The sequence below is a fragment of the Schistocerca cancellata genome, chromosome 4, assembly GCF_023864275.1.
Source record: "Schistocerca cancellata isolate TAMUIC-IGC-003103 chromosome 4, iqSchCanc2.1, whole genome shotgun sequence".
NCBI lineage: Eukaryota > Metazoa > Arthropoda > Insecta > Orthoptera > Acrididae > Schistocerca > Schistocerca cancellata.
The window spans coordinates 704,290,079-704,316,483 of NC_064629.1; the positions used below are offsets into that span (position 1 = coordinate 704,290,079).

At 42.4% G+C, this 26,405-nt stretch overlaps 1 protein-coding gene across 1 annotated transcript in view; it reads right to left on the reverse strand.

Moving 5' to 3' along the window:
• LOC126183521 (solute carrier family 28 member 3-like) overlaps nt 1-26,405 on the reverse strand; it is a 418,615-nt gene that overhangs the window by 146,308 nt on the left and 245,902 nt on the right. The window contains exon 4 of the mRNA XM_049925578.1: nt 16,407-16,481. Within this exon, the coding sequence (XP_049781535.1) occupies nt 16,407-16,481 (75 nt within the window). The remainder of the gene's footprint in view (nt 1-16,406; nt 16,482-26,405) is intronic.

Consider the following 26,405-nt stretch of genomic DNA (forward strand, 5'->3'; position numbering starts at 1 on the left):
CTCATCCAGATCTGTCACAAGAATTCTGCCTTAGCACGGATTCTTCTAAAGTCGGTCTTGGTGCCCATTTATTTCAAGAAGCCACAGAAAATGACACTACTGTTCAGAAAACCGTTGCTTTTGCTAGCCGAGTGCTAACAAAATCTGAAAAAATTATTCCGTTACTGAATTAGAAGCTTTAGCTATCATTTGGGCATTTAACAAATTCCGTTTCTTTCTTTCAGGTAACCACGTAAAAGTATACAGTGATCATCGTGCATTACAATTTCTTATGTCAAAATTAAATGATGACAGGTTAAAACGTTGGGCATTGTTTCTGCAAGAATTCCACTTCACAATAGTCTACATTCCCGGCAAGGAGAACGTTGTTGCAGACGCACTCTCACGCGCACCGGCTGGGCTTGAGAAAAGTAACACAGAAGGCAACCTCGAGAAACATTTCAGTATTCTTTACATACAGAAAGTCGCCTTTAAAAACTTAAAGGACATTGCTCATGAACAAGATAAAGATCCGATTTGGAAAGGCATCAAACGTAAATGGCATGAAAAGACACACACACAGATTCGGCATTATTATCTGGTTAGAAACAACATACTCTTCAAACGCTGCATTGTTGATGACAAGCTATGGGTACTTTGCATTCCTGACGATTTTGTTAATAAACTTATTTGGTACATTCATTTCAGCTATGTACATTTTGGTCCACGAAAATGTTATCATATTCTTCGGACGACTTATTATTTTAACAATATTCGAAGAGTCTTGTCTATTTGTAAACTTTGTCAAAAGGCTAAACCATCTACTATCTCACATCGTGCTCCGTTGTTTCCTATCATTCCTTCTAAATTAAAAGAATTTGCTACCGTTGATCTTTTGGGACCCCTTTTCAGAACATCGAATGGATTTTCGTACGTTCTAGTAGCTGTTGAACTTACTTTAAAATTTGTTTCTTTCACTCCGTTATGTAAAGCCACTGGGCGGTCTGTATCCAACGCCTTTGTTAAAAATTTCTTACGTGAAGTTGGTCACGTTGCTAAAGTCATTTCAGATAACGGACCGCAATTCAGATCTGCTGTTTGGTCACGCTTTGGAAATAAAATCAAACCTGTTTTATTTCATTGTACTCACCACATTGTAACCCGTCTGAACGGATTATGAAAGAAATCAATAAGCTTTGCAGACTTTATTGTCGCAGAAAGCATCAGTATCGGGACAGAAATTTACGCTTATTTCAAAACGTGCTCAATGAAATGCCTCATGACTCCACTGCTTTACCACCTATTCTTGTACTGAAGAATAAAGAACCACCGAACAGAATCAGAGAGCTTGTACCTTTTCCGAATACACGTAAACTTCGACACAAAGACATAATTGATTTGGCTATTAATAATATAAATCCTGCTGTAGACAAAAGGAGAAAACTACACGGTAAAGCAAATGCAAAGAAACTATATATTGGTCAGAAAGTTCTCGTTAAAGCTCATTCATTGTCACATAAGAAGAAACACTTGAGTCACAAATTCTTTCTGGTTTACAATGGACCTTACGACAAGCTTTAGTTACTAAAAAGTTTTTGTCTGACTACTACGTTGTATCTCTTCAGCAGACACACATAAGCCGTAGTTGACCAATAGCAATTAGTGGGACAGATAGGAGATCCCATTTCGTAATAAATGGTTTCCCGAATTCTTTGACCGGAACTAGAGACGTATACCACATGATAATTGCGTTGAAGATGAAACTCTGCGTACTAGGAAGAGTAAAGGTTTACACCATATTTCACATGTAAAACCGTTTATTGAAAGATAATCTGCTTTTTAACTTAGTCTTTGCCATAAAATTTTTCACTTCACGCTAATAGTACGCTTTGTAACACTTAGAAACTGTTAACATGCAACAATGTTTTGAAGTTAATTATCCAGTCTAGAACCTAGGGAACATATTTAGACACTAATTACGAATGCATTGTTATAGTGACAGACGACACAGTGTTATTGTGTGTGTACATTCTTGCTTGTTAGTTGCACGATTACGTAACGACTGTAAGGCTCACACAATTAGAACATATACCGGTACTGCTAATGAGATTTTAATGCAACATTTTGGTTTACTTGAAAATACATTCTGGATTTAAAGTACTTTCTGAGGGATACCAGATTACACAGTGGTTAGTTTATTTGACAGCTAAACGATTATATCACGACGCTACTAATGTGTGACACAATTTACATTGTTGCTTTTGCGGTGTATCTGTTTTATATCTGCACAGTTTTTCTGAATTCTTCTGGAAAGGATAACATGTTTTAGTAGTAACTTTTGTGATATAGCTACAATGAGACAGCCTTTTTCGTAGCACAACAATACATTACAGTATAGTACTTTCTTGATCACGGTAATAACTACGATATCTACACGCATAGCATTTCACTTTGTTTATTGCGAGGTAAGTACATTGACTTCTACAGAACTTTGCTTATGGACGACGATAATTACGATACTTGGCACATCTTCACCGTTAAGTAATGACAGAGATTATCTTACAACAAGACGCACAGTTTAGCGCTGCAGTAAAAGTATTTGAGTGATTGATTTTGTACTTAAAACATTTATTTTTAAAGATTTTTGAATCACAAAGATACAAAGAAAGTTTTCGGTGATACATTTCATTCGATTGCTGTAATATGTAACACCTGAGGGTATAATTACATTAATCCTCAGGGGGTACACGCCTACTTTGTCTGATATTTACTGAAATGCTTATGAGTTGATGGGAAACATTCTTACATCTGCACACCTGATTATGACAAATGTCTTTCTACGTGAGTTGAGAGAATTTCTACTGACTTATGAAATGCCACATGGCTATTAAATGGTGTTTTTATGCTTTGCTTTGTACATAGTTGTTTATTTCATTTGATATCTGGTTTCCAGCTTTGTTGCAGCATTGGTTCTATAAAATTAAATTAAATGCATTTGCTAATGTGAACACTTTCTGTCAACAGACCTGTTAAATAATAATTTTATGATCCACATTCTTCAAAAAAGAAGCTCTTGGAAAGGAAAGACCAATAAGAAGGGACTAATAACAGTAACTGCATACATAATTTTCTTTTCAAGTACTTGGTAATTTTTTTTGTAGAATAAGTTGTTGTGGTGCACCACTTTAATGACATAGACACTAAGATGTGAATAGACGTTTCCCTTATCTGCATTGTTGTCTTTAGTGTACTATTTTTTCTGCTTGTGGGTTTGTCATGTTTAGATATAAGTTATTGCATTTGCTGCTGCTGTTTGCCAGGCATAGTGCTACTGAATTTCACTCTGTTAAGCCAGTTTTACTACTGATTTATTTTTCTTGTTCCTGCACATTGGCTCATATTAGTTGTAATGTTGCATTTGCTTTGCTAATTTAGATATACTGCTGCTTGCTTTGCCAATTTGCATTTTTTTGTCATTGCTGTTTGTTTTAATTGTTTTGCACTGCTGCATTGCCTCGTCCCTTAGTTAATGTATCTGAGCTCAGTAGATTTAAGTTAGCTTAAGAGGGGGTAGACTATATAAGAAACTAACTATGAAGAATAGGGAAAGAATGCATTGAGAAGTTATATGAAAAAAGATTTGGGCAAAAATGAGTATTGTACAATGAGAAATATTTATTTTGAAAGAGGATATGAACAAAACAGTAGGGTTTAAGGACAACAGGCTTAGATAGGATTTTTTTGTTTTTTTTTTTTTGTTTTTTGCTGGAACAAATGTTGAAATAAGAGAAAAGATCTATTGAATGAAGTTTTGGATTGGACTGCAGTACCAGACGTCTTACTGAAACCAAACCCTGTCCTTTCCTTTTGTGTTATTCCGCTATGCGTTTTTGTACCCTTGTGTATTTGTATTCTTCCTGTCTTTATCTGATAAGAGATATGTTGAAGAATTTTTCTAATACTATATTATTTACTTTGTAAATATGTTTAGACATTATTAATTCTGTTCTGTTTCAATGTTCATGTGTGAAATTAATGTTTCGAAAACTATTCTGATTATTTTATTTATTTACTTATGTCATAATTCCTGTAACACTGATGTATATGTTTATTTCTATTCCTTTGTAAAGACTGTATTACTACAAATGTTATCTGTACTATTATGTTCTTTAACGATGTATTTTGTACTTTTGTAATTGTATTTTTATGTTGTAAATTTATAATTGTATAGACACCAGTTCTTCAAATTAAGTTACATTTCACTGCACACGTTTTTGTTGGTCATAGTATATGCACAATATGTGAGAAGTTGGGACTGCTAGTGTTTGCATGTGTGTTAATAATTCAGCAAGGGACTGGTTAACAGCATTGCTGGTTCTAAGGACAATTGCAAAAACTTTGTGAGTGTACAAGTGGTGGTTTATGGACTTGCTATATTGTCTGCAAGACACTTCGATGGTGATTGTGCACCTGCACAGTCGCAACAGATGGCTGCTGGCCGTCTCTACAAGGCCTACAGTGGGTCTGCATCTTTGATGGCCCACCAATATCATTATTTCTACAAGGACTGCAGTGGGTCTGCACCTTTGATGGCCCACCAATACCGTACTCTCTACCAGAACTACAGTGGGTTTGCTCTGTGATGACCTACCTACCAATATTCTTCAAAACTTCGACTGACTCCGCTGTGGGTAGCACTGTCTTTCTGTTGGAAGGACTACACTACTTCTTCAAGACTGCATGGAAATCCACTATTTCCGTGTGCATTTTCTTTTACTGCTCAGACTTTGAGAAAAACACTGCAGTTTTACTGTGATGAACGATCAAGACTGGCTTTATGGACTGTGAGAAAATCTTTGCTTTTGACCAACAGTATATCAATAAGTGTGTGCATTTGATTTCTTTGTTATTGTAATTATAAAAAAAATTTTCAAATCTGTAGTGGCCACTGCACAAAACAATTCGTAAAATTTTTTGTGGGGAGCATGGGGGCTATGTAAGTAGGCTGTTTAGGTTTTTATGTTGGTAACGCCACGTAGCGCTCTGTATGAAAATCACTGACTGTGCTGTGTGCAGTCTGTGGCTGATTTGCATTGTTGGAATTCGATGTGAACAGCGCGTAGCGTTGCGCAGTTGGAGGAGAGCCACGAGCAGTGGTGGATGTGGGGAGAGAGATGGCGGAGTTTTGAGAGCGGATGATCTGGTCGTGTGTCCATCAGAGACAGTAAATTTCCAAGACTGGATGTCATGAACTGATATATATATATATATAGGGTGAGTCACCTAACGTTACCGCTGGATATATTTCGTAAACCACATCAAATACTGACGAACCGATTCCACAGACCGAACGTGAGGAGAGGGGCTACTAGTATGTTTTTTAACACAAACTTAGTTTTTTTTAAATGGAACCACGTTAGTTTTGTTAGCACATCTGAACATATAAACAAATACGTAATCAGTGCCGTTTGTTGCATTGTAAAATGTTAATTACATCCGGAGATATTGTAACCTAAAGTTGACGTTTGAAACCTCCGACGTTCAGTTGCGTGTTGTAACGAACACGGGCCACGGTCGGCGAGTAGCATCTGCAGGGACATGTTTACGATGACGACCGTGTTTACGAGTGTGGCTGTAGTGCACTGTTGTGCTTTGGTCTAGCTGTCGCAGTGTCCGCATGTAGCGCTTGCTGCTATTGTTTTTTCTGCATTCATCTCCGCACGCAGGCCAACTGTAGTACACCGTGTTACCAGACGTCTGTGATAGTGTAGTGTTGTAGGAACTGTGACCATGGTGTATTCGATCTCTGAAAAGGCGGAGATGATACTCATCTATGGCGAGTGTCGACGAAATGCAGCTGAAGCCTGAAGGGTGTATGCATAACGGTACCCGGACAGAGAGCATCCAACGTGCCGCACATTGCAAAACATCTACCGCCAACTGTATGCAACAGGTATGGGCGTAGCACGCAAACGGGTCCGTAACAGGCCCGTCACAGGAGAAGCTGGTGCAGTTGGTGTGTTAGCTGCTGTTGCTATGAACCCACACATGAGTACACGGGACATTGCGAGAGCTGGTGGACTGAGTCAAAGTAGTGTCATGCGCATACTGCATCGTCACCGCTTTCACCCGTTTCATGTGTCGCTACATCAGCAATTACATGGGGATGACTTTAATCATCGAGTGCAATTCTGTCAATGGGCATTAACAGAGAATGCGTTGCAGTTCTAACTGTTTACCGATGAAGCGGGTTTCACAAACCACGGGGCAGTGAATCTACGGAACATGCATTACTGGTCCGTGGACAATCCTCGCTGGCTCAGACAGGTAGAGCGACAACGACCGTGGACTGTAAATGTATGGTGCGGAATCATTGGCGACCACCTCATTGGTCCTCACTTCATTGCAGGGGCCCAAACAGCTCCAACATACATCGCGTTTCTACAGAATGATCTGCCAACGTTGCCCGAAAATGTCCCACCGGAAACGCGTCGACGTATGTGGTATTAGCATGATGGTGCACCTGCACATTCCGCAATTAACACTAGGCTGACCCTTGACAGGATGTTCGATGGGCGTTTCATAGGACGTGGAGGACGCATAAATTGGCCAGCCCGTTCTCCTGATCTTACACCTCTGGACTTCTTTCTGTGGGGTACGTTAAAGGAGAATGTGTACCGTGATGTGCCTACAACCCCAGAGGATATGAAACAACGTATTGTGGCAGCCTGCGGCGACATTACACTAGATGTACTGCGGCGTGTACGACATTCATTTCGCCAGAGATTGCAATTGTGTGCAGCAAATGATGGCCACCACATTGAACATCTATTGGCCTGACATGTCGGGACACACTCTATTCCACTCTGTAACTGAAAACGGAAACCACGTGTGTACGTGTACCTCACCCCTCATGGTAATGTACATGCGCGTCAGTGAAAAAGACCAATAAAAAGGTGTTAGCATGTGGACGTAATGTGCTGTTCCAGTCTCTTCTGTACCTAAGGTCCATCACCGTTCACTTTGGATCCCTACGTAATTCGGTGCTCTCCGATACAAAATGGTTCAAATGGCTCTGAGCACTATGGGACTTAACAGCTGAGGTCATCAGTCCCCTAGAAGTTAGAACCACTTAAACCTAACTAACCTAAGGACATCACACACATCCATGCCCGAGGCAGGATTCGAACCTGCGACCGTAGCGGTCACGCGGTTCCAGACTGAAGTGCCTAGAACCGCACGGCCACAAGGCCGGCTCTCTCCGATACACACGATCGAACAGCGGAGGAGTGGTACTCAAGCGCCAACTTTAGGTTACAATATCTCCGGATGTAATTAACATTTTACAATGCAACGAACGGCACTGATTACGTATTTGTTTATATGTTCAGATGTGCTAACAAAACTAACGGGGTTCCATTTAAAAAAACGTAGGTTTGTGTTGAAAAACATACTTCCGTACATTTTTGTATGGTTTGTATTAACCAATTACACTAGCCCCTCTCCTCACGTTCGATCTGTGGAATCGATTCGTCAGTATTTGATGTGGTTTACGAAACATATCCAGCGGTAATGTTAGGTGACTAACCCTGTATATATATATATACTGACTTTTGAACACTATTAAGGTAAATACATTGTTTTTCTCTATCAAAATCTTTCTTCTGCTAACTATGCCTATCAGTAGTTAGTGCCTTCAGTAGTTAGAATCTTTTATTTAGCTGGCAGTATTGGCGCTCGCTGTATTGCAGTAGTTCGAGTAACGAAGATTTTTGTGAGGTAAGTGATTCATGAAAGGTATAGGTTATTGTTAGTCAGGGCCATTCTTTTGTTGCGTTAAAAATATTGTGTGTCAGTTTAGTGTTGATCAGAATAAGTAAAGAGAGAAAAGTCTGAGTACGTTCAGTTTTTCTCAGCTGTATGAAAATCAGATAGCGTAAGAAGTTTATCAGCACAGTAATTCATTAATTTTTCTAAGGGTATGTTTCAATAGAGAGGGGGGATCGAAGAAATGGAGGAGAGAGAAGAAGGAGTTGAAGAGAGAGAGAGGGAGGAGGAGGGAGAGAGGTGGAGGAGGGAGAGAGGGGGATGATGTGGAGAGGAGGAGGAGAAGGAGATTAGAACGTATATCCAATTCCCACACATTTTTACCAACTGAGAATCATTGTTGGTTTCGCTAATAATAATTAAAAACAGCTACACAAAAAAGTGAAATAGATTGTGTACGAGAAGTAAATACTAATAACATTACACTTTTAGTTTTATGTTCTTTTGCTATTATTACTAACTCTGGAAACTTTGGATAATAAGTATCTTAATTAGGGGCGAACGGTGTGAGGTAGTTAAATTCTGAACATCTCTCAAGATGGCCAAAAAAAAAAAAAACTTTCGGAATCTGCAGTTGATTTTAAATAAATTGATATGGCAGTCTACTAATAACTTATTTTACTATACAATAGATTCATGCTAAATTAGAAATAGCAAACAACCATGTACTATACAGGGTGGTCCATTGATCGTGACGGGGCCAAATATCTCACAAAATAAGCGTCAAACGAAAAAACTACAAAGAAAGAAACGTGTCTAGGTTGAAGGGGGAAAGCAGATGGCGCTATGGTTGGCCCGCTAGATGGCGCTGCCATAAAATGTGTGTGTGTGAAATCTTATGGGACTTAACTGATAAGGTCATCAGTCCCTATGCTTACACACTACTTAACCTAAATTATCCTAAGGACAAACACACGCACCCATGCCCGAGAGGACTCGATCCTCCGCCGGGACCAGCCGCGCTGCCATAGGTCAAACGGATATCAACTGCGTTTTCTTTAAAATAGGAACCCACATTTTTATTACATATTCGTGCAGTGCATAAAGAAATTTGAATGTTTTCGTTGGACCGCTTTTTTCGCTTTGTGATAGATGGCGCTATAATAGTCACAAACGTATAAGCACGTAGTATCACGTAACATTCCGCCAGTGCGGACGGTATTTGCTTCGTGATACATTACCCGTGTTAAAATGGACCGTTTACCAATTGCGGAAAAGGTTGATATCGTGTTGATGTATGGCTATTGTGATCAAAATGCCCAACGGGCATGTGCTATGTATGTTGCTCGGTATCCTGGACGACATCATCCAAGCGTTTGGACCGCTCACCGGATAGTTACGTTATCTAAGGAAACAGGAAGTGTTTAGCCACATGTGAAACGTCAACCAGGACCTGCAACAAATGATGATGCCCAAGTAGGTGTTTTAGCTGTTGTCGCAGCTAATCCGCACATCAGTAGCAGACGAACTGCGCGAGAATCGGGAATCTCAAAAACGCCGGTGTTCAGAATGCTACATCAACATCGATTGCACCCGTACCATATTTCTATGCACCAGGAATTGCATGGCGACGACTTTGAACGTCGTGTACAGTTCTGCTACTGGACACTAGAGAAATTACGGGACGATGACAGATTTCTTGCACTCGTTCTATTTAGCGACGAAGCCTCATTCACCAACAGCGGTAACGTAAACCGGCATAATATGCACTATTGGCCAACGGAAAATCCACGATGGCTGCGACAAGTGGAACATCAGCGACCTTGGCGGGTTAATGTATGGTGCAGCATTATGGGAGGAAGGATAATTGGCCCCCATTTTATCGATGGCAATCTAAATGGTGCAATGTATGCTGATTTCCTACTTAATGTTCTACCGATGTTACTACAAGATGTTTCACTGCATGACAATGGCGATGTACTTTCAACATGTTGGATGTCCAGCATATAGCTCGAGTGCAGTTGAAGCAGTACTGTATAACATATTTCATGACAGGTGGACTGGTCGTCGAAGCACGTTCACCGGATCTGACGTCCCCGGATTTCTTTCTGTGGGGAAAGTTGAAGGATATTTGCTATCGTGATCCTCCGAAAACGCCTGACAACATGCGTCAGCGCATTGTCAATGCATGTGCGAACATTACGGAAGGCGAACTACTCGCTGTTGAGAGGAATGTCGTTACACTTATTACCGAATGCATTGAGGTTGACGGACATCATTTTGAGCATTTATTTCATTAATGTGGTATTTACAGGTAATCACGCTGTAAGAGCATGCGTTCTCATAAATGATAAGTTCACAAAGGTACATGTATCACATTAGAACAACCGAAATAAAATGTTCAAACGTACCTACGTTCTGTATTTTGATTTAAAAAACCTACCTGTTACCAACTGTTCGTCTAAAATTGTGAGCCATATGTTTGTGACTATTACAGCGCCATCTGTCACAAAGCGGAAAAAGTGGACCAACTAAAACATTCATATTTCTTTACGTACTACACGAATATGTAAGAAAAAATGGGGGTTCCTATTTTTAAAAAACGTAGTTGATATCCGTTTGACCTCTGCCAGCGCCATCAACCGTTCCAACCATATCGCCATCTGGTTTCCCCCTTCAAGCAAGATAAGTTTCGTTCTTTGTAGTTTTTTCGTTTGACGCTTATTTTGTGAGATATTTGGCCTGGTCACGATCAATGGACCACCCTATAGTACCCAATATGAAAAGAATTACGTCATAGGTACAATTTTGTCTAGTGCATCAGCGATATCATACTGATGTATTTAGATTAATTTAGTTTGTGTAGTTTAAACAATATATATTGTGTAGTTTAAACAATATATTTCTTGCTAGTGTACTCTGAGTATATAGTGACCAGATACAATAGTGGGGATAACACCAATCCGAGGGTTGTGTGGAGACTGACAAGACAGGGCTGTGTCACGACTATTATGAGAAACAGGCTGTCGTTCCGGGCAGCAATAACGTCACAGTCATTTGTTGGACTTGGAGAAAATCCTGTTTCTAGAGTGTAGTGACTTAGATATATTTCGCAAAGTGTAACTTCCATACAGTCTGAGTAGAGGCTCACGACCGATTGAATTTGGCGCGAGTTACAATTCGTGGACTTGAGTTTGATACAGTGTGAGCTATCGTGTATAAACTTCGAGTTCATTTTGTGTGCTTATTCTGGAAATTAAACATTTTTCCACGTTCTTCAAGACTTGGAATTTGGAAGTAATTTCAGCATGATAATGCCAACATTAGTTGCAAATTTGATTGGGTTGCAAATTAACTTGAAATTTGTCAGTTGTTAAGACGAGTTTGGCAACATTACTGAACCGCCTTCCCGCAATCTAATTTTGTCTTATTGAAGACTAATTTGCAAAGTGTCATCTTAAGTCAATTCAGCAACTATATTTCATTTCTATAATTGTAATTACAGCGTAGCTGTAGATAATTTCAGAAAAATATTTAGGAGCCGTATGGTCACCTCTTGACATTCGGCAACCAAGAACTACTCTCAATGGCCGTACATGGCTCCAACGACCAGTTCGCAAGTTCCCAAAGAATCAGTTTTACTACACAATGTAATAGTTATGTCACAGATCGACATATTTAGTGAGCTGTTAACCTATATGAACATAACCAAGAGTAATGTGTTCTAAAATCCTCTGTGAAGACAGGTATGGTAATCAGAATATTGAAAGTAGTTCTTTTGTGTGACCTCCTAATAGAGCTTGTTCAGCGTTTTAGAAACACTCTTTTGCCTACCAAACAAACTAATTACAAATCAGCAGATTTTTCTATTTTTTCCCCACTTTCCGTTCATTCTAACTTTAAATACATCCTTTACAGGGGAGGGCTGCATGAATAACTCCTTAGTATCTTCAATTGCAGATAGCCCAGTATCTTCTCAATGAAATCCAACGTTATAATTATGTCTTCCCCTTGTAAAGTTTTCAGGCAGGATTCATCTTGTAGGCCTTTGAATGCTACACTAAGACATTTGACCTATTTGATTGACTCTTGAAACTTACAGCTGATGCCATTTTTCAACTACAGAAGGGACTTCATATGCAACGGTCTTTGTTTGGGGACAGCTATCAGTTTCTGCCACAAGCACAAACTTTTATCATTCTTCCTGAATTATATAACATTAAGTTTGGGAGATCACCACTGGTTAAAAACATGTAACCTCTGGGAACAACCTTGAAGAACTACCACAATACCGGCTAAGACATTTATACAAGGTTTGTTCAGAAAATTACCGAACTTAATTTTTTAAAAATTTTATTAACAATTTTACAAATTATTGACACTTTTCCCCTTTACAGTACTCACCTCCCCTATTCACACACTTTCCCTATTGATGTTTTCATTTAGCGAAACGATCCTTCATAGCATGATTTGTGATGCCTTTAACGTCTGTGATGAATTTGCTTTGATGTGATCAGTACTGCGAAAATGGCATTCTTTCAACGATGATTTTAATTTCGGAGCTGAGAATAAATCGCAAGGAGCCAGTTCTGGCGAGTAAGGAGGCTGCAGGAGGAAAGTCATCTGATTCTTGGCAAAAAACTGAGGAACTGATTAAGCTGAGTGTGCTGGCACATACTAGTGGTTCAGAAACCATGAGTTGTCTGGCCACAACTCTTGTCTCTTTTTGCGGACTTTTTCACGCAACTGTTGCAAACGCCTTGATAGTGCACACGGTTCACTATTTCACCTTTTCCGCACGTGAGAGTCAACTGAAGTGGAAGAAGTTCCTGGACGAGGATTATCTTCAATTGACTGACGACCACATTTAAATCGTGAAAACCATTTTTAACATTGCGTATGACCCAGATCGTCATTCGGTAATATTGTTTCATACGTTGAAACGCTTCTATAGAAGTTTTCTCTAGTTTCATGCAAAATTTTACGTTGCATCGTTATTCCAGAAAATCGCAACCAAAAAAGTGTGTGAAATCTTATGGGACTTTACTGTTACCGGCCGCAGTGTCCATACGGTTCTAGGCGCTTCAGTCTGGAACCGCGCGACCGCTACGGTCGCAGGTTCGAATCCTACCTCGGCCATGGATGTGTGTGATGTCCTTAGGTTAGTTAGGTTTAATTAGTTCTAAGTTCTAGGGGACTGATGACCTCAGATGTTAAGTCCCATAGTGCTCAGAGCCATTTGAACCATTTTGAACTTAACTGCTAAGGTCATCAGTCTCTAAGCTTACACGCTACTTAACCTAACTTATCCTAAGGACAAACACACACACCCATGCCCGAGGGAGGACTCGAACCTCCACCGAGACCAGCCGCACAGTCCATGACTGCAGCGCCCCAAACCGCTCGGCTAATCCCGCGCGGCAGGAAAATCGCACATTTCAAATATCGTCACTAGCACTCAAACACGTTGCACTCAAATAACAGTATCTCGAAAATGAAACACTACAAAAACACGTGGTTACAAAGGAGATACTGACTTAGATGTAGGTAACTGCAGATGTCAGTGCTACCAGTCGCATACCACTAAATATCTCCGTTGACACGTATTTAAAAATGTTCGTTTATCTTCTGACCAGACGTTGTATACAGAGATCAGAGAGGGTAATTTGGGGACCACTCTATCAAGGTAATGAGCTCACCTTGTTCAGCGAGAGCATCTACACAGCATGGAGAAAGCAAATGGGTTGAAGCAGCTTGTACGAGGTGCATTCAAGTTCTAAGGCCTCAGATTTTTTTTTCTAATTATCTACTCACCCGAAATCGATGAAACTGGCGTTACTTCTCGACGTAATCGCCCTGCAGACGTACACATTTTTCACAACGCTGACGCCATGATTCCATGGCAGCGGCGAAGGCTTCTTTAGGAGTCTGTTTTGACCACTGGAAAATCGCTGAGGCAATAGCAGCACGGTTGGTGAATGTGCGGCCACGGAGAGTGTCTTTCATTGTTGGAAAAAGCCAAAAGTCACTAGGAGCCAGGTCAGGTGAGTAGGGAGCATGAGGAATCACTTCAAAGTTGTTATCACGAAGAAACTGTTGCGTAACGTTAGCTCGATGTGCGGGTGCGTTGTCTTGGTGAAACAGCACACGCGCAGCCCTTCCCGGACGTTTTTGTTGCAGTGCAGGAAGGAATTTGTTCTTCAAAACGTTTTCGTAGGATGCACCTGTTACTGTAGTGCCCTTTGGAACGCAATGGGTAAGGATTACGCTCCCGCTGTCCCAGAACATGGACACCATCATCTTTTCAGCACTGGCGGTTACCCGAAATTTTTTTGGTGGCGGTGAATCTGTGTGCTTCCATTGAGCTGACTGGCTCTTTGTTCCTGGATTGAGAAATGGCATCCACGTCTCATTCATTGTCACAACCGACGAAAAGAAAATCCCATTCATGCTGTCGTTGCGCGTCGACATTGCTCGGCAACATGCCACACGGGCAGCCATGTGGTCGTCCGTCAGCATTCGTGGCACCCACCTGGATGACACTTCTCGCATTTTCAGGTCGTCATGCAGGATTGTGTGCACAGATCCCACAGAAATGCCAACTCTGGAGGCGATCTGTTCAACAGTCATTCGGCGATCCCCCAAAACAATTCTCTCCACTTTCTCGATCATGTCGTCAGACCGGCTTCTGCGATCCCGAGGTTGTTTCGGTTTGTTGTCACACGATGTTCTGCCTTCATTAAACTGTCGCACCCACGAACGCACTTTCGACACATCCATAACTCCATCACCACGTGTCTCCTTCAACTGTCGATGAATTTCAATTGGTTTCACACCACGCAAATTCAGAAAACGAATGTTTGCACGCTGTTCAAGTAAGGAAAACGTCGCCTTTTTAAGTATATAAAAACAGTTCTCATTCTCGCTGCTGGCGGTAAAATTCCATCTGCCGTACGGTGCTGCCATCTCTGGGACGTATTGACAATGAACGCGGCCTCATTTTAAAACAATGCGCATTGGTCATCTAAGTCTCATCCAACTATGTGGGAGTCACGCGCCCTCTAAGGCACTTTTGACAGCCGTCTGTAACTTAAAGGAGCGAACTTCTACGAAAAGCATCCGTGTTTCGAAGCACACCCTTCAGCGTACATTGATTTAAATGGAGTTCCGCAATAGACGACTCGTTTGTGGGTACCAGCCACAACACTGGGTGGGACTGCAGTGGCTACGGGGGAAATTACGATTGGATCACTGATCAGCTGAAACTACTTTCCTGTACAGAGGTATGATGTTAGACGTTATGTATTGTTTACAATCGAGTGAGATGTCTAGGCTTTCCGGAGAACAGAGGACGTAGACAGGACAGTTGTCGTGATGTAAAGCCTAGCGAACATTCATCTGGATATTTATAGAACTGCTTGTTACAAGAGGCATTACGAAAGCTATGGAATACTTCAGTACTATTGTTTACCCCAAATGAAATTGCATTTTCCGTGAATCATGACACAGCCGCACTGGACTAGACAGTGGTCACTTGTGACCGCGGCTTTTGTTATTCGGTTTGATAGCACAACTACATACAAAAGTTAAAGGCTCGGGTAAGAAATAACTATCATCTTCAGATAATTATTATCCCTTGCTATAGCCTCGCGTCTCAACGTACTGACTGAAAATAGTGCGGCCGGCCGGGGTGGCCAAGCGGTTAAAGGCGCTGCAGTCTGGAACCGCGTGACCGCTACGGTCGCAGGTTCGAATCCTGCCTCGGGCATGGATGTGTGTGATGTCCTTAGGTTAGTTAGGTTTAAGTAGTTCTAAGTTCTAGGGGACTGATGACCTTAGAAGTTAAGTCCCATAGTGCTCAGAGCCATTTTGAAAATAGTGCGTTTCAGTATGAGGTGCTATGTTCAATGAATGTCATGGGACGCACTGCTATAACAAAGCACAACAGTTATCTGAAGATGATAATTTCTTAACGAGCTCTGTAGTTTTTATACACTCCAGTGCAACCAAAACGGATAAAAAAAGCCTCGAAACATTTACCAACGAACCAAACTTTTCTCAGCAGAACAACACTCCATACAACAAGACCAGAATTGTGCTGCAGTGATATCTCACGAGAGATAAGATTGGTTGTTAATACAGTGGACAAGTATTCAAGAGAAGCTGGTGTGAAGTTCCTGTCTCGTCCGTCTAATGTAGGTATCCAATCCCTAAAGAGTACGCCAGCGAAGCTGCTGCTGACAGTGTGGTCGTTTCCCGAAATATTGTTTCTGTTATACATCGAGATGTAGCCATAAATCCGTGAATTAATTTATCGAATACGATACTATGTTCCTTTTTCCCGAAATTAAAGTGGCCTAGAACTGTGCTTGCTTGTAACTATTATTCTGAGACAAAGAGATAATTTTTCCATAATTATTCCATCCCCGCTGCACCTGAAGAACCTTGCTAGCCGTTCCAGCGTTTCTGCCAAAAGTCATCAGATGAAAAAATCTGGACATGATTGTTTGCCGCGCAGTAAAAGGACTTACCTTATTTTTAAGACCGTTGAGATAAACTCAATAATAACAATAGCTCTGGTTGCATGTCATTACTTGTACTGCTGCTTCATAAGTGGTAACTTATTATCAAACGAGGCGTGGGAAACAGCTGATGCTTACCGGTAGTGAATGTGAGTCGTCAAGCCTATGACCATCCCCCACCAGCTCTGCAGTGCTCCCAGTGGCTGCCATGTCCTGTAAAAAGAAACCACAGTTTCAGCTTGAGATCCTATGGCACTCTTCAATCGGTTCTAGCTCCGATTCTCTGCATATTTTGAACACAGATAACACGAAGCCCCTCACATCAGCTTTTCTTCCACACATCAAAAAAGTTTTGCATCATCTCGGTTCTGAGAGTTCCGGAACCTGTACAGAAAATTGGAATAGAGATCAACATAAACATCATGTCTGCCCTTTTTATTGCTCCTGAAAACCACACATTGCATGTTACACGTCCTCTTCATTGATACATGCCTGCATTCGTCGCGGCATACTATCCACAAGTTCATCAAGGCACTCTCGGTCCAGATTGTCCCACTCCTCAACGGCGATTCGGCGTTGATCCCTCAAAGTAGTTGGTGGGTCACATCGTCCATAAACAGCCCTTTTCAATCCATCCCAGGCATGTTCGATAGGGTTCATTTCTGGAAAACGTGCTGGCCACTCTAGTCGAGCGATGTCATTATCCTGAAGGAAGTCATTCACAAGATGTGCACGATGGGGGTACGAATTGTCGTCCATGAAGACGAATGCCTCGCCAATATGCTGCCGATATTGTTGCGCTATAGATCGGAGGATGGCATTCACGTATCGTACAGCCGTTACGGCGGCTTCCATGGCCACTAGCGGCGTACGTCGGCCCCACATAATGCCACTCCAAAAAGGCAGGGAAGCTCCACCTTGCTGCACTCGCTGGACAGTGTGTCTAAGGCGTTCAGCCTGACCGGGTTGCCTCCGAACACGTCTTCGACGATTGTCTGATAGAAGGCATATGCGACACTCGTCGGTGAAAAGAACGTGATGCCAATCCTGAGCGGTCCATTCGGCATGTTGTTGGGCCCATCTGTACCGCGCTGCATAGTGTCGTGGTTGTCGTAGTTAAAAAGATGGACCTCGCCATGGACGTCGGGAGTGAAGTTGCGCATCATGCAGCCTGTTGCGCACAGTTTGAGTCGTAACACGACGTCATGGGACTGCACGAACAGCATTATTCAACATGGTGGCGTTGCTGTCAGGGTTCGTCCGAGCCATAAACCGTACGTAGCGGTCATCCACTGCAGTAGTAGCTCTTGGGCGGCCTGAGCGAGGCATGTCATCGACAGCTCCTGTCTCTCTGTATATCCTTGATTCACTCCGCCTGGACACTTCCCTTGGTGAGATCCCTTCGTAGCACAAAGTATCAATGCGGACGCGATCGAATCGCGGTATTGAAAGTCTAGGCATGGTTGAACTGCAGGCAACACGAGCCGTGTACCTCCTTCCTGGTGAAATGACTGGAACTGATGGGCTGTTGGACCACCTCCGTCTAATAGGCGCTGCTTATGCATGGTTGTTTACATCTTTGGGCGGGTTTAGCGACGGCTTTGAACAGTCAAAGAAACTGTGTCTGTGATACAATATCCACAGTCAAAGTCTATCTTCAGGAGTTCTGGGAACTCGTGTGATGCAAAACATTTTTTAGGTGTGTGTATTTTAAAATATACTCATTGACAAAAAAAATTAAGCACCCAGACAACATAGTCGGATATCAATGTAACTTATACATCTACATCTATATGGATACTCTGCAAATCACACTTAAGTGCCTGGCAGAGGATTCATCGAACCACCTTCACAATTCTCTATTATTCCAATCTCGTATAGCGCGCGGAAAGAATGAGCACCTATATCTGATTTCCGTTATTTTATCGTGGTGATGGTTCCTCCCTCTGTAGGTCGGTGTCAACAAAATATTTTCGCATTCGGAGGAGAAAGTTGATGATTGGAATTTCGTGAGAAGATTCCGTCGCAACGAGAAACGCCTTTCTTTTAATGATGTCCAGCCCAAATCCTGTATCATTTCTGTGACACTCTCTCCCATATTTCGCGATAATACAAAACGTGCCGCCTTTTTTTGAACTTTTTCGGTGTACTCCGTCAGTCCTATCTGTTAAGGATCTCACACGGCGCAGCAGTATTCTAAAAGAGGACGGACAAGCGTAGTGTAGGCAGCCTCCTTAGTAGGTCTGTTACATTTTCTAAGAATCCTGCCAATAAAACGCAGTCTTTGGTTAGCCTTCCTCACAACATTTTCTGTGTGTTCTCTCCAATTTAAGTTGTTCGTAATTCTAATACCTAGGTATTTAGTTGAATTTACGGCTTTTAGATTAGACTGATTTATCGTGTAACCGAAGTTTAATGAATTCCTTTTAGCACTCATGTCGATGACATCACATTTTCGTTATTTAGGGTCAACTGCCGCTTTTCACACCATTCAGATATCTTTTCTAAATCGTTTTGCAGTTTTTTAAATCTTCTGATGACTTTATTAGTCGATAAACGACAGCGTCATCTGCAAACAACCTAAGACAGCTGCTCAGATTGTCTTCCAGATCGTTTATATAGATAAGGAACAGCAAAGCGCCTATAACACTACCTTGGGGAACGCCAGAAATCACTTCTGTTTTACTCGATGACTTTCCGTCAATTACTACGAACTGTAGCCTCTCTGACAGGTTAGGTAGTGGTTTCATCAACGCTGCTTTACACTGCCTCGCACGTGTCTGCTACTACAGAGTGAAAGGACGTCGGAAGAAGCATATCGAGGTAGGTGGACTTTCGATAAGTGATAGAGAGAATGCAGACGACCGACCCCACCCCACCGCAACCATCAGTTGTCAGTCGCACCAGTGGAAGAATGCAAAGATTTTCATACACGCATGGGGGCATGAAAGTACCCTCTTTCCACCGCATTTTTGGCATGTTTCCGTCAGTTTTATGTATTTTACACAAATATTCTTAATTTTACCAGGTTTTCCATAATTACCCAATTACTCAAGTTCCAAAGCACCTCTCTCTCAACAAAACGTTTCATCGCGTCGATCACATGAAGCTATCAGATTTTGACATTGCAGCTTGGTTCTCAGTTTTTGTATCACCGCTAAAACACCCCCTCTATTACTTTGGGAGTGCTGTATACATGTGGACACATCCCAAACCTCTGCTGCGCCGCCCGGAGTGGCCGTGCGGTTTGAGGCGCCATGTCACAGATTGCGCGGCCTCTCCCGCCGGATGTTCGAGTCCTCCCTCGTGTGTGTGTGTGTGTGTGTGTGTGTGTGTGTGTGTGTGTGTGTGTGTGTGTGTGTGTGTTGTTGTTAGCATAAGTTAGTTTAAGTAGTGTGTAAGACTAGGGCCCGATGACCTCAGCATTTTGGTCCCTTAGGAATTCACATACTTTTTTTTTCTTACACTGCCTATATTACATGACAGAAATAGTGTTTCTTAGTGTGAGAAATAGCCATCAGTAGAGAGGTGGTGCAAAAACTACGTTCCTTAGCCGAAACACTTGATAAATTCGGTAAGATTTAATTATGATTGGTCATCTTTCCCTATACGGATGGGAGTCACAAAGTATACCCGCATTCGTAGAATAAAGTCAGAGATTTAACGATCTCACCAACACCTTTGATGATTACCACCCCAACAAACGAATCATATCCATGGCAGCACTCTGCCCTCTGTTTCAAAACGAGCAGCCCTTCGTTGAAACTATCAGCTAAGGATCATGGGCAAAACTCTAGAGGTCTCTCTATGTATCTTGTAACTATTCCTCAGTATTCCTTCCCTGCAACATGGTCTTCGATTTAATTTGGAACTGACCAGAAGTAGGAGGGCACTATACCTGCTACATTCGACGTCTTGTGAAGGAACAGCTGAGTTCCACGTAATCAATACACGTAGATATTTGGCTGTCAGTAAGAGCATAACTTGTGTTCCTAACTTACACAGCCGACTGTCACTAGTAGTATAGACTGGTACTCTCATTCTAATACCGTAAGTGCCATTCTGCGAAGGCTCTTCTGTACCAGTCTCACTCACGTCACCCATACTATTACAGACTATCTCTCTAGAAGCACGCATGCATGATGAGGAGGTTAGCACTCCTTATTGGTATATAGCAGATACGAGTCTGATAATTTGAGAGTGTGGTGATGATACAACAGACAGTTGAGAAGAAGAAGATAGAGTTCCAGATGGAAGAATTTGAAAACTCTTACGTAAATCACATGTGCTATCAAACTGTAATATTGTTATAGTGTCTGGATTCCATACCAAGAAGGTATTGGGCAGACAGAAATTATTGTAGAACATAAACACGCACTCCTAAGGCTACACGGTTCCGCAATTAAACATGCTATAATGTTAAAGCAGTTCGGTTTCCAATATATTAGTCATGCGGAATTCAATGCTGTTAATATGCCAGTGAAGTAAATGTATTTACAACACTTGACATACTTCACCCTGCAAGTTTTCAGTCCCACTCACTGTGGTGATAAACTTTAAGATGATAAAACCACTACCTTCTATACCAAAGGGGAAAAAGCATAGATTCTTTGTGATATATGCATTATACAGGTTTCTGGAGGTGTATAGCACCCACTGTTCACATCCTATTATAGTTCAGAAATTTTACTATACTCCCATCAGTCCCATAAAACGATCGTCAGCAACGGAAAATACATGAAACAACATCTTATGAGTAAATAAACAAATGCATAGGAGCAGTGTCTGACATGTGAAATTACGCCCCTTGCTGCATTAGCTTTGTGAACAGAGCTCAGTCTCTTCCACATATGACAACTGTCAACCGGATGTATAGACAGGGATTGGAGTACTTCACAAACCCCAGTCACTGACTTAGAATCACTGCCGTTATGAAACTGAAGACTCGATTTATGTCCCAGATGTGGCTGGGAAATGGGGTTCTTCGCTTACATCTTCGTTTGTCTAGAGGGGGGTGTCTAAATAGATTTTTCATAGGTTTGGTGGAGATGATTCATCATACATACGTTGGAAGTCCTTTGCTGACTGTTGTATGGGGATGTTTGATGTTAACGTTGCAGATATCATCATCATCATCATCATCATCATCAGCCAATTCAATCATTAAATGATGTGGCCTCTTCGAGTCGTGGATTCAGGTAGGCTTTCAGCAGTCTTCTCCAAGTGCGACGGTCTTGGGCAGTTCTCTGCATTTATTGCAAATATATAGCCTTCTAAATCACCCCAATAACATACAGTTGCATACAAAACGCACGCAAGTTATCCACACAGCTGCTATGGCCCGAGAGGGCAATAGACAAAAATGGTTGAATGTGTGATAAGTGACCTGCCACAACATCTCTCTGAATCTAGAATACATCATCTGTCTACCATTAAATCCTGCCTCGTTGCAACCCCTCTCAAATGTGGAAAATTTGAGGGAAACTAAGAGAGTCCGCTTTGTGCAGGAAAATTCTTGTACATGGGAACGAGTATGTGATAAGAAGAAGAATGCTAGAAAAAGTCGACATGGAAGCACCCCTTTCAAATGTGGAAAATTTGAGGGAAACTAAGAGAGTCCGCTTTGTACAGGAAAATTCTTGTACATGGGAATGAGTATGTGATAAGAAGAAGAATGCTAGAAAAAGTCGACATGGAAGCACAGGGAACTAGGGAAACAGTAAATGATCGTGGACAGTAATTAGGCGGCTGGAACAGATTTTTAACGTAGATGTCCACCAAATGTAGAGTAATAAATCTGTATATGTCACATCACAAGCCCAGTTGTGGCCCCAGAGTTATCAGCAAAGACTTTACAGATTTTTATGAAGTGTCCAGACATGTGACTATGATAAACTTTATGTCCTTCTTAGCGCCTTACCAGCCTGGGGACTGAAATATACAAGTACAGAATGCATCGCATGTTTGAGCCCGTGCAAGACTGTTTAAGTATTTTAAACTGCAAAAAACAGTATTCACCATGTTTTTCTATGTACTGTCTACCAATCACAATCATGTGGTATCAGCTAGCAGATACCTTACAGGACAGTTGCTGCAGGGCTTTTAAAATCATTTTATAGTATGTCAATCGAGGTAATATGAATATATGCATGTTGGCTGTGTCTTGAATGCTTTCCTAGAAAAGTGACTCATCTCCCTCTAAATTGACATGGGTCTGCGTTAAAAGAGGAAAGAAAGTAGATGGAGTAATCGGCTGAGGGAGGGTTGTAGCAAGGTAGGATTTAATGGTAAACTGATGATGCATTCTAGATAGAGGGACATATTGTGACAAGTCAGTTACTACACATTTAACCACTCTTTTCTGTTGTTCTCTTGAGCTATATTAGTTATGTTATATAACCTGCGTTCGACTCGTATACAATTGTGTGTTCTGGGCGTGACTTAGAGCGCTATCTACCTGCAATAGTTAATAGTAAACCTCCTCATACAACAGTCAACAAAGGACTTCCAACGCATGTGTGATGAATCATGTCTACCAAATCGATGGAAAACCATTTCGGCACCATCCTCTAGACAAACTAAGATGTATGCGAAGTACTTCATTTCCCTGCCACATCTTGGACACAAATCGAGACTTCAGTTTCAAAATTGCAGTTATTCTGAGTCAGTTTGTGAGGTATTCTAACCCCTGTCTATACGACTGCTTGACTGTTGTTGTATGCGGAAAAGACTGTGTTCCAAAAAAAAAAAAAAAAATGGTTCAAATGGCTCTGAGCACTATGGGACTTAACATCTGAGGTCATCAGTCCCCTAGAACTTAGAACTACTTAAACCTAACTAACCTAAGGACATCACACACATCCATGCCCGAGGCAGGATTCGAACCTGCGACCGTAGCGGTCGCGCGGTTCCAAACTGAAGCGCCTAGAACCGCTCAGCCACACCGGCCGGCAACTGTGTTCCGTTCAGGAGTTAGTGCACCATGGAATGTAATTTCAGAGCTGTTTTTCATTTATTTATTTCTTCATAAGATGGGACTGTATCATGTATTTTCCGTTGCTGACCATCATTTTATGCAACTGATGCGAGCATAGCATAATTTCTGAACCATAATCGTATGTGAACAGTCGGTGCTATACACCTCTGGAAACCTACACTCCTGGAAATGGAAAAAAGAACACATTGACACCGGTGTGTCAGACCCACCATACTTGCTCCGGACACTGCGAGAGGGCTGTACAAGCAATGATCACACGCACGGCACAGCGGACACACCAGGAACCGCTGTGTTGGCCGTCGAATGGCGCTAGCATTTGTGCACCGCCGCCGTCAGTGTCAGCCAGTTTGCCGTGGCATATGGAGCTCCATCGCAGTCTTTAACACTGGTAGCATGCCGCGACAGCGTGGACGTGAACCGTATGTGCAGTTGACGGACTTTGAGCGAGGGCGTATAGTGGGCATGCGGGAGGCCGGGTGGACGTACCGCCGAATTGCTCAACACGTGGGGCGTGAGGTCTCCACAGTACATCGATGTCGTCGCCAGTGGTCGGCGGAAGGTGCACGTGCCCGTCGACCTGGGACCGGACCGCAGCGACGCACGGATGCACGCCAAGACCGTAGGATCCTACGCAGTGCCGTAGGGGACCGCACCGCCACTTCCCAGCAAATTAGGGACACTGTTGCTCCTGGGGTATCGGCGAGGACCATTCGCAACCGTCTCCATGAAGCTGGGCTACGGTCCCGCACACCGTTAGGCCGTCTTCCGCTCACGCCCCAACATCGTGCAGCCCGCCTCCAGTGGTGTCGCGACAGGCGTGAATGGAGGGACGAATGGAGACGTGTCGTCTTCAGCGATGAGAGTCGCTTCTGCCTTGGTGCCAATGATGGTCGTATGCGTGTTTGGCGCCGTGCAGGTGAGCGCCACAATCAGGACTGCATACGACCGAGGCACACAGGGCCAACACCCGGCATCATGGTGTGGGGAGCGATCTCCTACACTGGCCGTACACCACTGGTGATCGTCGAGGGGACACTGAATAGTGCACGGTACATCCAAACCGTCATCGAACCCATCGTTCTACCATTCCTAGACCGGCAAGGGAACTTGCTGTTCCAACAGGACAATGCACGTCCGCATGTATCCCGTGCCACCCAACGTGCTCTAGAAGGTGTAAGTCAACTACCCTGGTCAGCAAGATCTCCGGATCTGTCCCCCATTGAGCATGTTTGGGACTGGATGAAGCGTCGTCTCACGCGGTCTGCACGTCCAGCACGAACGCTGGTCCAACTGAGGCGCCAGGTGGAAATGGCATGGCAAGCCGTTCCACAGGACTACATCCAGCATCTCTACGATCGTCTCCATGGGAGAATAGCAGCCTGCATTGCTGCGAAATGTGGATATACACTGTACTAGTGCCGACATTGTGCATGCTCTGTTGCCTGTGTCTATGTGCCTGCGGTTCTGTCAGTGTGATCATGTGATGTATCTGACCCCAGGAATGTGTCAATAAAGTTTCCCCTTCCTGGGACAATGAATTCACGGTGTTCTTATTTCAATTTCCAGGAGTGTATATAATACACGTATCACAAAGAATCAAGGTTTTTTTTTCTTTTTGGTGTAGAAGGAAATAGTTTCTCACCATAATGAGTGGGACAGAAATCTTGTAGGGTAAATGTATGTCAAGTGTTAGAAGTATATTTACTGCATTGGAATATTAACACTGTTGCATTCTACACAAATAATATATCGGAAACGAAACTATTTTAACATTATAACATGCTTATGTGCGGAATTGTGCACCCTTAGGAGTGTGTGTTAATGTTCTATGATCCTTTCTCTCTTTCCAATAACTACTTGGAATGGAATCCAAACACTAAAACAATACTACAGTTTGATAACACAAGTTATTTACGTAAAATTTTTCAAGTTCTTCCACCTGGAGTTCCATCATGCATAAACCATCTGTTATATCACCACAACATGTATCAGGCTCGTACCTATTATATACCAATAACGAGTCCTAACCTGCATGCATGCATCTAGAGAGATTGTGTGCAGTTGTATGGGTGACATGAGTAAGATTGGTACACAACAGCCTTCGCAAAATGCCATTGACGGTATTGGAATGAGAATACCAGTCTACACTACTAGTGTCGGTCGGTTGCGCATGTTAGGAACACATGTTATGCTCCTTCCGAAACGCATTCGGGAGGACGACGGTTCAATCCCGTCTCCGGCCATCCTGATTTAGGTTTTCCGTGATTTCCCTAAATCGCTTCAGGCAAATGCTGGGATGGTTCCTTTGAAAGGGCACGGCCGATTTCCTTCCCCATCCTTCCCTCACCCGAGCTTGCGCTCCGTCTCTAATGACCTCGTTGTCGACGGGACGTTAAACACTAATCTCCTCCTCCTCCTCTCCTTCCGAAAGCAAAATATCTAAATGTATTGATTACATGGCACTCATCTCGATCTGTGGATTGTAGCGGGTACAATGCCCTCCTACTTCTGGCCAGTCCCAAATTAAATCGAAGACTATGTTGCAGGGAGGGTTGGTTAAAGACAGAGGAATAGTTACAAGATGCATAGAGAGACCATCTAGAGTTTTGCTCACGATCTTTAGCCGATAGTTTCAACGAAGGGCTGCTCGTTTTGAAACAGAGGGCAGAGTGCTGCCATGGATATGATTCTTTTCTTAGGGTGGTAATCGTCAAAGGTGTTGGCGAGATCGTTAAATCTCTGACTTTATCCTACGATTGCGTGAATTCTTTGTGACTCCCATCCATCAAGGGAAAGATGACCAATCGTAATTAAATCTTACCGAATTTATCAAGTGTTTCGGCTAAGGAACGTAGTTTTTGTACCTCCTCTCCACTGATGGCTATTTCCCACACTAAGGAACGGTATTTGTGTCATGTAATGTAGACAGTGTAAGAGTTCTGCGTCTGTCCACATGTATACAGCACTCGCAAAGTAATAGAGGGGGTGTTTTAGCGATGATACAGAAACTGAGAACTATGCTGCGATGTTATTGGCTGATAGCATCATGAGATCAACACGATGAAATGTTTTGTTGACAAGAGAGGTGGTTTGGAACTTGAGTAATTGGGTAATTATGGAAAACCTGGTAAAACTAAGAA